The following is a 13,219-nucleotide window of genomic DNA, read 5'->3' as shown; positions in this document are numbered from 1 at the left end:
TAATTTGGGATTAACTACTAATGATAGAAAATAAAAAAATTTAGAGTAATTCAATATTATGAATATTAATTATTATTGTGAAATAACCTAAAATCATAATGCAATTTATTTTTAAAGAAATAATCAAGTATTATTGTTAATTATGAAATAACCTAAAATCATAATGCATTTTATTTTTAAAGAAACAATCATCCATTAATATCTATAAATAAAAACTATCGACAAAGTATTTTGATTAAAAATATGAGGGGTTAATTACCATTCATTATTAATAATATATCAATTATATCAAAAAGTAAAAATATAATTATCTGCATTTACACCATTTGAAGAATCACCATCATGAGTAAAATTTTGTCAAAAAAAAAAAGAATAAAATTGTATACATAGTGATTTTAAAAAAGAAATATCGTTAAGTAATTATGTTTTTTTAATAAATAGTAAAAAATTAAATATCATAAACTATATTTTTTCAAAAACAACCCTTTTAAGTTGTTATGTTTGACATAATTTATTTGTATATCATTTAAATTGACATTATTTTTAATTATAATGATCATTTATCATTAATAATTATTGTTAGAATTTAATAATTTTTCATGCCTTACAATAATTATCTATAAAAAAAATTAAACATATATATCCTGAAAAAATTATTAAATAAATTTATTTTTTTGTTCTGTCTTTTTCAATTGTTATTATGTTATTAGATTTGTTAAATAATATTAAAAAAAATAAAAATAGAAATAGCGATGACACCGAGAATAATTAATTCAATAGAATTAAATTTAAACGAATAAGATGCTTCAATAAATTATATAAATAATAGCATCTTTATAAATATTAATAATAAAAATAGTCTCACAAATATAAATGATCAATACAATAATTATATGAAAAAATAACTAATCACATAATTGCATAATTTTCAAGATTCTATATAGTTGAATCTAATGGCCAAATAAAAAATATCTATATGATAATGTCCTAATATTTTAGCATACTATAAATCATATTATAATTTTAAGTCAACTCCTTAAACACATTATAATATAAAGCATCTAAAAAGATACGCTAAATTAACGAATATCACATGGGTCACAACATACACTCTAAATTGTCAAGATATTTCAAATAAAAAGAGTATCAATACAGAGAAATTAATAAATATAACTAAAATAAAGAGCAACAAAGAGACACACAAAAAAAATAATAAAGAGAATCAATTATAACATTAACATATAAACCACAAACACGAACAATGTATATATTAATTGTGAATCACAAAAAAAGACAATATATATATGAATTGAAGTACACATGATAAAATTAAATAGAATATTATAAAACAAAATTATAGCAAGATTATTTAAAAATAACGTAAAGATGACACATCTTTTTTGTTAATCAGAAGTTAAAAGAAAAAAAGTATATTCCTAATAATAAGTAATTAAAATAATAAAAAATTTTAAAAAATATAAAAAAATGAAATATATAAATAAAGATAAAAGAAACAAAAAATAAATAAATTACAAAAATTGTACCCTAAACACGAGAGGGAGGGAGGGAGGGAGGAAGAGAGAGAGAGAAAAGAGAGCGAATGAATAAAAAACATTTGATCTTGTATAAATAGATAATGGTATTGAAAAAAATAAACGAATTAAATTAATTCATATATTTTATTATCATATTTATTATGTATTAAATAATTTGATATTTCTTTCAATCAAATCAAATAATTAATTAATTCATATAAATTATAATAAATGGTGAGATTTGAATATCTAATCAAACTAATTAATTGATATAATTAATTAATTATCATTGATTTACTTTAATGAATTAAATGAAATAAATCAGGAAACACCTTAAGAGCATGTCACATCAGTTCCATCATTAATAGCAAAAACTCAATTTTTATATAATAGAATAGATAGAATAGATAGATAATAAAGATATTTTTTTAAATTAGTATAATTATACATTATTAGTTAAATATTAATTGTAATATTGTAATATAATTATAATAAAGATATTTTTCTAAAGTAAATTTTATATAACTATAATAAAGATATTTTTTTAAATTAGTATAATTATACATTATTACTTAAATGCTAATTATAGTATAATTATAATAAAGATATTCTTATAAAATAAACTTAGAAGAAAAAATAGTGCATCCATTTTGGTGAAAAAATGGATTCATAAGAAATTGATATCTCACTTCCATTAGTTTGGGAAAAACCCAATTCTAATATATTAAATAGATAGATAGATATTTTACCCTCTATTCACATTATTATTCTAATTTTTTCCCTCCACTTATTATTATTGTTAATATATCCTAGAGTGGTATTATTTTCTAATTGGACTCATTTTAATTTTGGTAAGGTTCTAACATGTTGACCCTAATATTAAAAACCCACTAAACAACGGCCGTTTTGGCCCGCAGATAGGAGATTGTTAAGACTCACTAACTATTTTTTTTTCCGTTTAAAACCCAAATTTGAAAACATAAAGTAGTTGAATCACAATTTAAAAACAAAATCCACAAGTCAAATTTTAAATCACAAATTGTAAATCATATGGAATCATAATATTCATATATAAAACATGATGAAATAGTATAATATATATCATATCATTAATAAAATAACATTTTAGAGCAAAAATTAACAAAACTATCAACATAGTTCATTGCCATAGTCAAATATACGTGAAGATAATGAAATGTTTGATGGATTTGAAGAAGAAAAGGAGGAGGTAAATGAAAGTCTAAGAATAGATAAGGGAAGTTAAAATGCATATAAGAAGAAATCATGAGACGCACTATTGGTGCCTTTTAGTGTTTTATTCCTCTGCCATATGACACACGCCATTTAGCGCAATAGTTTTTATTATTTATTTTCAAAATATTTAATAAAATGCAATATTTATTGTATTTTTTCCCCCAAAATTCATGTTTAACATCTTCTCTATAATCTTCTTTTAGGTGTCTTTTTTCTCGAGTCGGGTCTTTTCTTTTTTGAATCGTTTTTGACGCACAATTTGCTATATCTAATTTATTAACTCAATCATCAAATTTAAATTATCGAGTCAAATTGCAGACGTAATGACTCGTATCAAATCATGTTATTCACAATTTGGAGTCGTGCGATTGGAGACTAATAAAAGTAGCAGTAGAAGTAGAACAAAACTTTTAGAAATGAATTTGTTTGAGAGAAACTAAAAATAAATGACAAATTTGTTCCTTTTCCACTTACTAGCTAATCCAGACTTGGCACATTCAGCAAGTCCAAATGTTTAAATTGATTATCTTCAATTTCTTTGTTCTATTTCAATAATGTTTATGAAAAAACCTAGCTTGTTTTGTTTATGTGAAATATTGACTTGCTTATCATTTATCTCTTAAAAAAAATAAAATAAGAAACCACTATTTTGACAGTCAAAGAATTTTAATTTCGATAAAATAGTTTCTAAATAAAATTGGCATTAGCATTTTACAAATTATAAAAGTTTGACAATTGTTTAACAAAATTATCCCATTTTTCAGAAGAAAACAGAAAAAATTTGACAAACTTTGCATAATTGGTAAATTTTGTCAAACCTTTAGGATCTACTAATATTTGTCTGTTACTCAGAATTATGTTATTAAAATTAAAATATTTCGAGTGCTAACCTAAAATGATAATTTACCCCAAAAAAAAAAAAAAATAGCATATGCAAGATACAAAGCAACCCCATATACCTCCTAAATTTTGGATATAACCCTTGTGGTCCATGTAAGCCTGTGGTCCATATAGTTGAATTTCATGTTCCCAATCTACTTTTCTTGATCTTCTCTTTCTTATGAACTGAACACTTCTTGCCATTCATGATCCTCAAGCTTTGCCTTAACAAGTCAAATTCTCTCTCCTTTTTGTACTTCTCTTGCTCCAACGAATCGAGATGAGATTTTAATGCTTTGATTGTTTCTTCCTTGTCTTGAAGTTCTTTCTTCATAGTTTCCATTTGGATCTCCTTTTCCTCTGCCTTCCAATATAGACCGTCCCCTGCACACAATTAGGCAACAAAATTTAATTAATAGGCTCAACCAAATAATAACAAAATAAAACACAACCTGAATTTTAACTCGAGCTTTTATATAATTAATATAGCACCATACTCATTTTTAATATTGAAAGGTAAAAATCAAACACCAAACTACTATCCGCGCCAACTTTTCTGAGGATACTAATCTAAATCAAATAGAAACATCGCAAAATGATCAAAAGCTAGAGCCCTACAATTTTTGCTTTTTTTCTTATAAAAAAAAAAAAAGAAAAGAAAAGTTTCTTTTTATGTTCTTTTATTCGTCGTCTGATAATCTTCTTAAAGTTTAAATCTGATTATAACAAATAATATGTGAACATAACAAAAATTAGAGAAGTTTTTATATATATCATGCAACAAGAGTGATTTTTCACACAGATTTATTATTAAAACAAATAAACACTAAAAATCATTCACTAAATTATCCATTATATATTTTATAAATACATATATAATTCTTTTGTATTATATATATATATATATATATATATATATATATTACACTTGTGGTTACATCAAACGTGATTATTATTAAAAATATTTATGAAAAAGGTAAATGAGAACATCACAAAAGTGATAAGTAAGTAATTATAAAATGAGGTGGACTAAGTTTTTTATTCAGGTAAAAAAATAAATAATTTCAAATTATTCGTGATTATCAACGTTCGGAATTGAGGAACAAGGACCAAAAATTTGGACTTGAGTAATGTAAAAAGGAAGATAGAAAATAAATATTTTTTTGGTAAATAATTGAGTGAAGAAAATGGAGTGAGAGGGGAAGGGAGATTATACCATGATATGTCCTGTGAATGAGGTCATCAAGCTCAGTCTTGATAGCAAGATAGAGATGCTTCCACTTCTCAACAGCTTCATCTCTTCTTACTCTCTCTTCTTTCATCTGTTCAACTAATAGCTTTGTCTCCATTTGCTCCCACTCTTTCTCATCACTACTACTTCTACTACCCTTCTTACTCTTCTCTTCCAAATCTCTTATCCTCTCTTCTTTCTCCTCAACCATCTTCCTTAGCATCTTCACTTCCTCCCTCATTCTTTTCCCTTCTTGCTTCCAATCTGCCTCCTTGAAAGTGAACACCATTATCTCTCTCTCGTAGCTTCTACTCTCCTTCTCCCTCTCATACATCACGTCCTTTATCTCTTCTTGGAGAACCATCACTTTCTCCTTCAAATTCGTTACATATTTTTCTGAGAATCTCCTCTTCCTAGTACTCTTACTAACACTGCCACCCATCTCAATTTGATGCTGATGACTGATTTGAGTGTGACTCTATGTAATGTAACCAACAATAATTAAGCTATCATTTGACGGTGCTCAACTGCTCATAATAATTGGTGTTGCTCTTATAGTCTATGTTTGTGTGTGTGTGTGTGTAAGAGAGAAGAGAGATAATAATGATGGTGGGGATGGCATATAACATAGAGAGTACAAGCTAGACTTCTCTCGTCTGACGTGGAATACTATTCCAGTATTACGTTCTTACAAGTTAGAACTTAGAATATATTCATCGTATGGTTTAAAAATATTGTATAATTATTTACTTTTATATTTGTAATCATTAAAAGCTTAAATTTGTTAGAACTTAGAAGGTTCCCTAGTACTATAGTAGGATTAATAACTATTCTTTCAATTTTCCAGCCAGATAAGAATTCAAAGAAAAAAAAAATCTTAAATCTCCTATGGTACTGGTATATATAAATTTTCTTCCTTCAGATATATATCAGACCAAAAAATATATAAAATAAATAAAAATATAATAAGATTTTAAATTTGTTGTTAAAGATCATTGTGGTGTATTCATCTTCCATAGAAGATGATACGACATACGACATTTTAAATTGAAACGCATTTCTTATTTTAGAAGATAAAAATACAATTAATTAGAAGAATATTTTTGGAGAATTTATCATATTTTAAAAAAAATTATATGAAAAATAAAATAGTAGTAGGTATAAATATTATTGAATATGAAATGACTCTAAAAGGTACATGCAAGAATTTTCACACTATAACATTGAAAGGAAATATATAACCTTTTTTTTTTGTCTGGTAAACAATTTTAGGGTATTTTGTGAACAAATTAAAGATAAGGGTCATAGTTTTGCTTATGATTCAATAATGGAGGGATGTAGTGAAATAAGGCTCGTGAATGGCACTTTCTAAGTAGGATTTTGCTCTAGACTAGACATATGGAGACCACATGATCCGGATGCTAATATAAATTGGGAAATGCTCATTCACATGCAAATATTTCATGGGAGCGTGGGGTAGATTTATTATGGCCCCTCCAATTATTTGACAATTTTATTGACTTCTACTAACTTGGTCCTACGATTATAATTTTTCCAAAGAAATAAGGGGAAAGAATAGTGTATATCAAGCATCCCGGCACAGTATTCCGTCACGCATTGATGGTACATAAATTTAATTCTCGTGATGTTTACTGAAAACAAATTAATTCAAATTAAACCACATAACTTAGGCCCTAAGTTAATTGAAAAATCAGTAATGGTATACCCAAGAAAATCAAGTAAAAAACTTGTCATCAACTAACGAGGCCCCACAAACAAGTTTAGTTAATCATTGATATGGTTTTTTAATTTAATTTATATACACATAATCTGGTGTATGGCTAATATATTCATTGGATACTTTATTTTATTATCAGTCCCTAAATATTTTCCATTGAAAATTAAGGGATGGAATAGCTGTCATCATTGGTGGTTAATTAGTCCTATGTGACAATTTTTACAGAAATAAAATAAAAATCTCATGCATACTTAGTTTAAGGGAAAAAAAAAAGTTTTTTGGAGGAACAATAGAATAAGCCATGTCCCATAAGTAGTCACATGAGTTGCACTTGAACCCCACACACATTTTAGGAGTGGTATGGAAAAAAGAAACATTAATTAAAGTATTAAATTAAACTATGAAAATAATGTTCATTGGAACAACTGTCAAGTTGTCTTACCTATATCTAATACGTGTTTTGTAGTGGTTTGCTAAAAACACTTTATGGTCCATACCAACTAGATTATTAGGCCACAACAAGAGCACATTCTGAGAGTGTGACAATATTCTCAAACTTATTATATCATGCATCCTAAAGCTAGCGTGTATATGTTGAGATGGCATCCTATTTTTTAATTTTTAATTTTTAATTTTTCCAATTATTAATTACTTTATTTTTTAATTATGAAAAATACAAAAAAACATTAGAAAGATTTGAAACTAACAAACATACCAAAATTAGAATATATTTCTACACTAAAACTAAATGTATGCAAGAAGACGTGCCTGCCATAAATTATCTATCAAAAACAGTTCTTATAATGGCACGAAAGACTCAAACCCATATATTATAGAAAACATTTCAAATGCTACGGAAAGTATCGGTGTACTAATTGTTTTAACCGTTGATTTCAATTAATATATATTATATATATTTTTTATAATTCAGATTAACAGATAAAGCAACTGGTGCACCGATACTTCCAGTACACTTGAAATGTTTCATATATTATAATATATTTTGAATTTTGTCACCTATACCTTTTGTAATTGGCTATTAATTAATTCCTTTACTGTTCAATAAAATAACATTTCTATGCGTGATGTTGTATGTGTATTTTCGCATAGGACATTATCCTGACGGTACCAAAAATAAATAAATAAATAAATAAAAGAATAAAAATAAAAGAAAAATTAATGATGGTTTTAGGGGTTGCCAACTTTGGATTCCCTGCTTGAAAGGGACTTGTAGCATTCCTGATATTATGGCATTATAGTCAATTTTCCTTCCATTGGAAGGTCCAGTTTCATTAAATTGGGTTTGTGTCTCATTTCACTCTATTGGTATGGCACAAAAATGTGTCACACAATTATTGTCCTTTGGTCATTTTTCATTGATATGGTCATGCTACCCAATTGTAACCTGGGGAAGAATAAAGCTATAAATATGTTAAAAGTGGGTAATCTAAATCAGTAAAAGTATAAATGATTCGGAAATAGAGGTCAGAAAAATGATTTCGATTTGGTACTATTTGGTCCTTGCTTTTGTGAAAACTAACGAGCATCTAGTTATATATGTTTGATTATTGGTTTAATTACTCTGTTGGTCCCTATAGTTTTGCGAAATTTTCAATTAAGTCTCTATATTTTTTTTCCTTTCAATTGAGTCCCTATACGTTAATTTTTTTTCAATTTAGTCCTTGCCGTGACAAAATCATTTGAGATAACGGAATATTCTGTTCGAAAATAGAATATTCTCCTAATTAGATTAGAATTACTAATTAAATTCAACCCCATCTTTTTAAAATACCAAAACTAACCCTTAGCATTTTGTACTAAAAATGGAGAACTCTAACGTCTACTCTGCTCTGCTTCGTGTTGGTGGTGTGTCACTTCCGTTGCGTTCCTTCGCCGTGGATCCCCGTGCCGCCCATCGCGTCGCCACACTACGCCTTGCCTGACCGCACCTCACCTTGCTGCTCTGCTCTTCGGGTGCCGATGCTAATGGTAGAATCTTCAAGAAATGCCCTATTCTAATCTCAGGTTCAGTGGGGAGCTATGGAACTTATTTGACTAATGGGTCAGAGAACAAGTGAGATCTTCAAAGGACTAATATCAAGTATTTAAGAATTAGCTGTAATAGCTCTTTACTTGTGGTGTTTGTTATATTTTCTTATCTTCTGTGTAGCCAGTTAATTCATCAACATAGTTAATGATATTTTAGATATGATGATATTTCAACCTTTCTTCTTCATCTTGGTGTCCCATTTTAATCTCTTGGTTTTTGAGGAAGAATTGATTGACTGAGATTGGGAATAAGGAGAAGCTGAATGTTTTAGGGGTGTTCTATTCATATTGTGTTGGTTTTTTTTGTTTTTTTAGTTGTTTTCAGTTTCTGTCTCTCAAGTTGTGAATTCTTAAGTTGTGTGAATTTGTAGTTTAGTTTCAGTTTTACTTAATTATTTGCAACTTCTGTTTGTTTCTCAAATTATATTCTAAATTTATATTCTAAATTTTGTTGATGGCTATGATCCATGGATTCTTCAAAATTAAGGATGTTTGTATTGCACTCATATCTTTTAAAGAGTATTTGAGCCAAGAAAATTGGAGTTCTTGAGTTTACACATTTTCATTTTAGAAATCTTAACTAGTATCAGTGTCCATGGATCTTGATAGCAACATCTTATTTATTTATTTTTTAAATTTGATCAGTTGCTTACAAGTAACTAATTTGGTTGATCATTTGATCCCTCTTGTTCTTGCTCGGATTTATTACTGTGTTGGGTCACGGTAGTTAATTAAGGTCTGTATTTGAAATTATTATTGCTTTGGCTGCTGATAATTTACAATCATTTGTACTAATTATAATCCATTTAAACCTGCAACATATAATACTTTGATATATTCTTCAGCTTCATTTTTTTCGATCTTGAAAACACTATCCAATTCTAATTATAATCCATTTTTTGTACTAATTATAATCCATTTAAACCTGCAACATATAATATTTTGATATGTTCTTCAGCTTCATTTTTTTCGGTCTTGAAAACACTATCCAATTCTACTTTCAATGTAGTTAGATCATGGCAGGTGCTTATTGGATGGCTACTCATTTTAAGTGCAAACAGTTTTCTCTTTTTTGTTTTTCAAAGAAAACAAGTCAGATTATCTTTTTGAAAATACATATAAAGATTCAAACCAAGATTTGATATTATTTCTCAAACAAAAAAATCTTGATTTTCTTAAAAAGTGTATGTTATTTTACAGATTATAACGTTGCACAGCACAATACGAGGGCACATGTAATTGCAGGTTGTTACTGCCAATTGAAGTGGTGTATTGATTATTGTTCATAGCAAACTTTTTCAAGTTGAAAATGAGGGTAATGTGTTGTGTCTACAGAAACAATAATTGACATTTCGATTGTTGGGGCATTTGGAATTGGATGAGGTATCTGGTACTTGAAGAAAGTGAGAGCTAAAGTATCAGTAACATGTGGAATTCAAAACAATGAGAACATACTCTTCTGTTTGATATATAATTCTTTCTTTAGAAAAAGTTACGTTAATAAATTCTTTATCTTGTTGTATTGTATAAAATTTGATTTGTTATATTTTTGGGATAATTTTGACAATTCATTTTATATATATTTATTACTATTATTTCTGTTTCATTTTATCCAATCCTTTTTTTTAGTATGTTCTTAAGATAAGATATTTTGAAAGTTAAAAAAAAAAGAGAAAATATTTTTGGTATAATTTATATATAAATAAGCAAAAAAATGATAGTGATAAAATAAAAAGGATTATAGGAATATCTTTTTTGTTGTAGAATCATTGAATAGGAATTATAGGAATATCTTTCATTGAATATATATAGTTGTAGCGAAATTTTCAATTAGGTCCTTATATTTTTTTTCTTTTCAATTGGGTCCCTAAGGGTATACAAGTAATTTCACAATTCACTAACATTTTTTTGACGTTTAACGTTAATAAGGACTAAATTGAAAAAAAATTAACGTCTAGGGACCTAATTAAAAAGAAAAAAGTATAGGGACCTAATTGAAAATTTTATAAAACTATAGGGACCAACAGAATAATTAAACCTTAATTATTTTATTGACACTTATAATTTTATTAAATTTATAATTAGATTTTTATATTTTATAAAAGTTCTATAATACTGACATAAAACATACATGCCATGATGTGCTTGCATTTTGTGCTGAGATGAAGACGCGTGTATGGAGCACCCCCTTCTCCATTTTTGCTTGGGAGAATGATTAGTTTTAATGGTCTATTTAGCGGGCTTGGTAGTATGGATCAGAGTGATGCAGAATTTTATAAACCATAAACTATTGATAAGTACATCGAATTATCTCAAATAATGTTATGGGAGTAGGTTATTGTTTACACAAAAATTAATGAATTAAATAAGGAATAGTCATTCCAGTTACACAATAAAAAAAATTAAAAATTTTAAAAACACTTAGCATACAGAGAATTTAACCAAAGCAATAATAAATGAGTGAGAAAATAATATTGTAAAACTCGATAAAATCGTAATTAATTGAGAAATAAATTAAATGTGAGTGAAAATGGTTGAAAAATTTAGTAATTATAATCAGACAATTTAAATATAATTTTTTGATTTAATAAATTTTTTGAGTCGAAAAATATGATTTTTTGCATAAAAATGCGCATCGATAATTTGATCAACAGTATCGACTGAGATCTATTCAGCATTGCAGCTGAGAAACTTAATTATGAGTGAGAAATGTAAATAAAATAGAAATTATGAATTGAGAATGTAAAAATAATTAAAATACACATTAAAACATTAATTTTAAAAAATTTGTTCTAAAATTAGGCCAAACAGATTATATATGTGAACCAAGCCTAAATTGAGTTCAAACCCAATATATATATACCTTACACTTAAAGCCATTCAGCAATCACAACCCTCATTTGTTGTGTTTGATGCTGAAATGAAAGAAGAAAGGTGAAGAGAGAAATCCTAAGCTTCATAAACACTAAAACCACTATAACTTTCTTTCCGGAGCTCCAATCGATGAGCCGTTTGTGGTGTATGTTACAAGTGCCGATTGGAGTTAGGTGTATGTTACAAGTGCGAGTTACCAGGACATGTATCAAGAAATTACCAACAAGGAGGGAGTCAGGATACGGGACGATTGCGACAGTAAGATTGAGGTAATTGCAATAATCATACTTAAAGGACAGTGCATGATTTTATAATACCACTTTTACAATAAAACTGGGAATGTCGAGCTTAGTATTAGACTTAAAACCAAAGCGGATGGTTCGAGTAGGGTTTGCTTTAAACAAAAATGCTTTGGGCTTTGAATACCTGATGAGTTTAGCAGATTAATACAAATGGATAAATGCCTGTGATGTAAACAGTTTTTCTGTTGAGATTGATATGTTGTGTTTGTTATTTAATTGGTTGATTTCTGGATTTTTGGTGAAACGGATTGAATCCGAGACTTTTAGTTCCCTTTGATTTGGATAGATAAGGAATGGTCCTAAATGATGGATTTGGAAACGTTGATTTGAAATGTTGGTTTTGATTCAGTTGAGGTTGAAACTTGAAAGGAGGGGACCCGTGACGGGTGGCAAACTTCAGTTTTAGAGAAGATGCTGTTGAAATTTTCCCAAAAATTTGAAAGAGTGTTGGTTATGATTTTGAAAATGATTTTTGGTTTGAGTAACTTTAACAAAAGAGATGTGTTTCTAATGCTTTTATAGATTATTAAAATCAGATTCCTATGATTTTGTTAACTTGTTATTTCAACTCATTTGATTTCTATAAACGAAGAGAGTTTTGATTCATTAGTCAAAGACTTAAAAACATCAAGTTATATATAAATTTGAGGGTTTGGGAATAAGAAAGTAAGTCTGGAGGTTATGCTTGGAGTTGAGCTGTGATTAGTGGTAATTGGCTTGACAGAGAGAGAGAGGATAAGGATGGAGTATGATTAAGGTATGGTGATGATTTTTGGTTGATTATAGTGATGTGAGTTGATGAGAGGATGAAAGTAATGAACGAGGCTGTTGGTCGGCATTGGACGAATGATCGAGATCCTCGGAGATAAAGGAATCAAAGCGCGACAACGAAAGCGCACTGAGTAAAAAGACCTTGGGACAACTATGCGTTGGATATAAAGGTAGACTATGCTCACGTTCTCGTGGTGGCGGATGAAATTTTCGAGGGCGAAAATTTCTGTTAGGGGGGTAGAATGTAAAATCCAGTCAAAACGTAATTAATTAAATAATAAATTAAATAGGAGAGAATATGGTTAGAAAATTTAGCAATCGGAATTTGATCATTTAAATATGATATTTGGACTTAATGAATTTTTTTGAGTCAGAAAACAGTTTTTTGCGTAAAAATGCGCACTGAAAATTTGACCGGCAATATCGGCTGCGATCTGTCCGGTATTGTGGCTGAGAAAATTAATTAGAAGTGAATAATTTTAAAAAAAAATTATAATTTGGGAAGATAGAAATATTTAAAATACGATTTAAAACTCTAATCTTAAAGGTTTTGGCCCAAAATTGGGCCAACAGGTTAAACCAAATG

The 13,219-nt window shown here is 28.0% G+C and overlaps 1 protein-coding gene across 1 annotated transcript; it reads right to left on the bottom strand.

Annotated features, from left to right (window-relative positions):
- Nucleotides 1–3,642: 3,642 nt before the first annotated feature.
- On the bottom strand, nt 3,643–5,471 carry LOC130962126 (uncharacterized). The gene is made up of 2 exons (XM_057888223.1): nt 4,885–5,471; nt 3,643–4,052 (listed from the first exon to the last, which is right to left on the bottom strand). Exons 1-2 carry the CDS (start codon nt 5,339–5,341, stop codon nt 3,811–3,813), a joined length of 699 nt encoding a protein of 232 aa, XP_057744206.1. The 5' UTR covers nt 5,342–5,471; the 3' UTR covers nt 3,643–3,810.
- Between the last annotated feature and the right edge of the window lie 7,748 nt (nt 5,472–13,219).

Source organism: Arachis stenosperma, chromosome 2 (genome assembly GCF_014773155.1).
Source record: "Arachis stenosperma cultivar V10309 chromosome 2, arast.V10309.gnm1.PFL2, whole genome shotgun sequence".
Taxonomy (NCBI): domain Eukaryota; kingdom Viridiplantae; phylum Streptophyta; class Magnoliopsida; order Fabales; family Fabaceae; genus Arachis; species Arachis stenosperma.
Note: the sequence above shows the minus strand (reverse complement) of the source record. Positions and strands in the feature narration are given on the sequence as shown.

Coding starts and splice junctions, on each gene's coding strand:
- LOC130962126 (XM_057888223.1), bottom strand. CDS start 5,341: ATGGGTGGCAGTGTTAGTAAGAGTACTAGGAAGAGGAGATTCTCAGAA. Junction 4,053..4,884: donor CATTCACAGGACATATCATG/GTATAATCTCCC, acceptor AATTGTGTGCAG/GGGACGGTCTATATTGGAAG.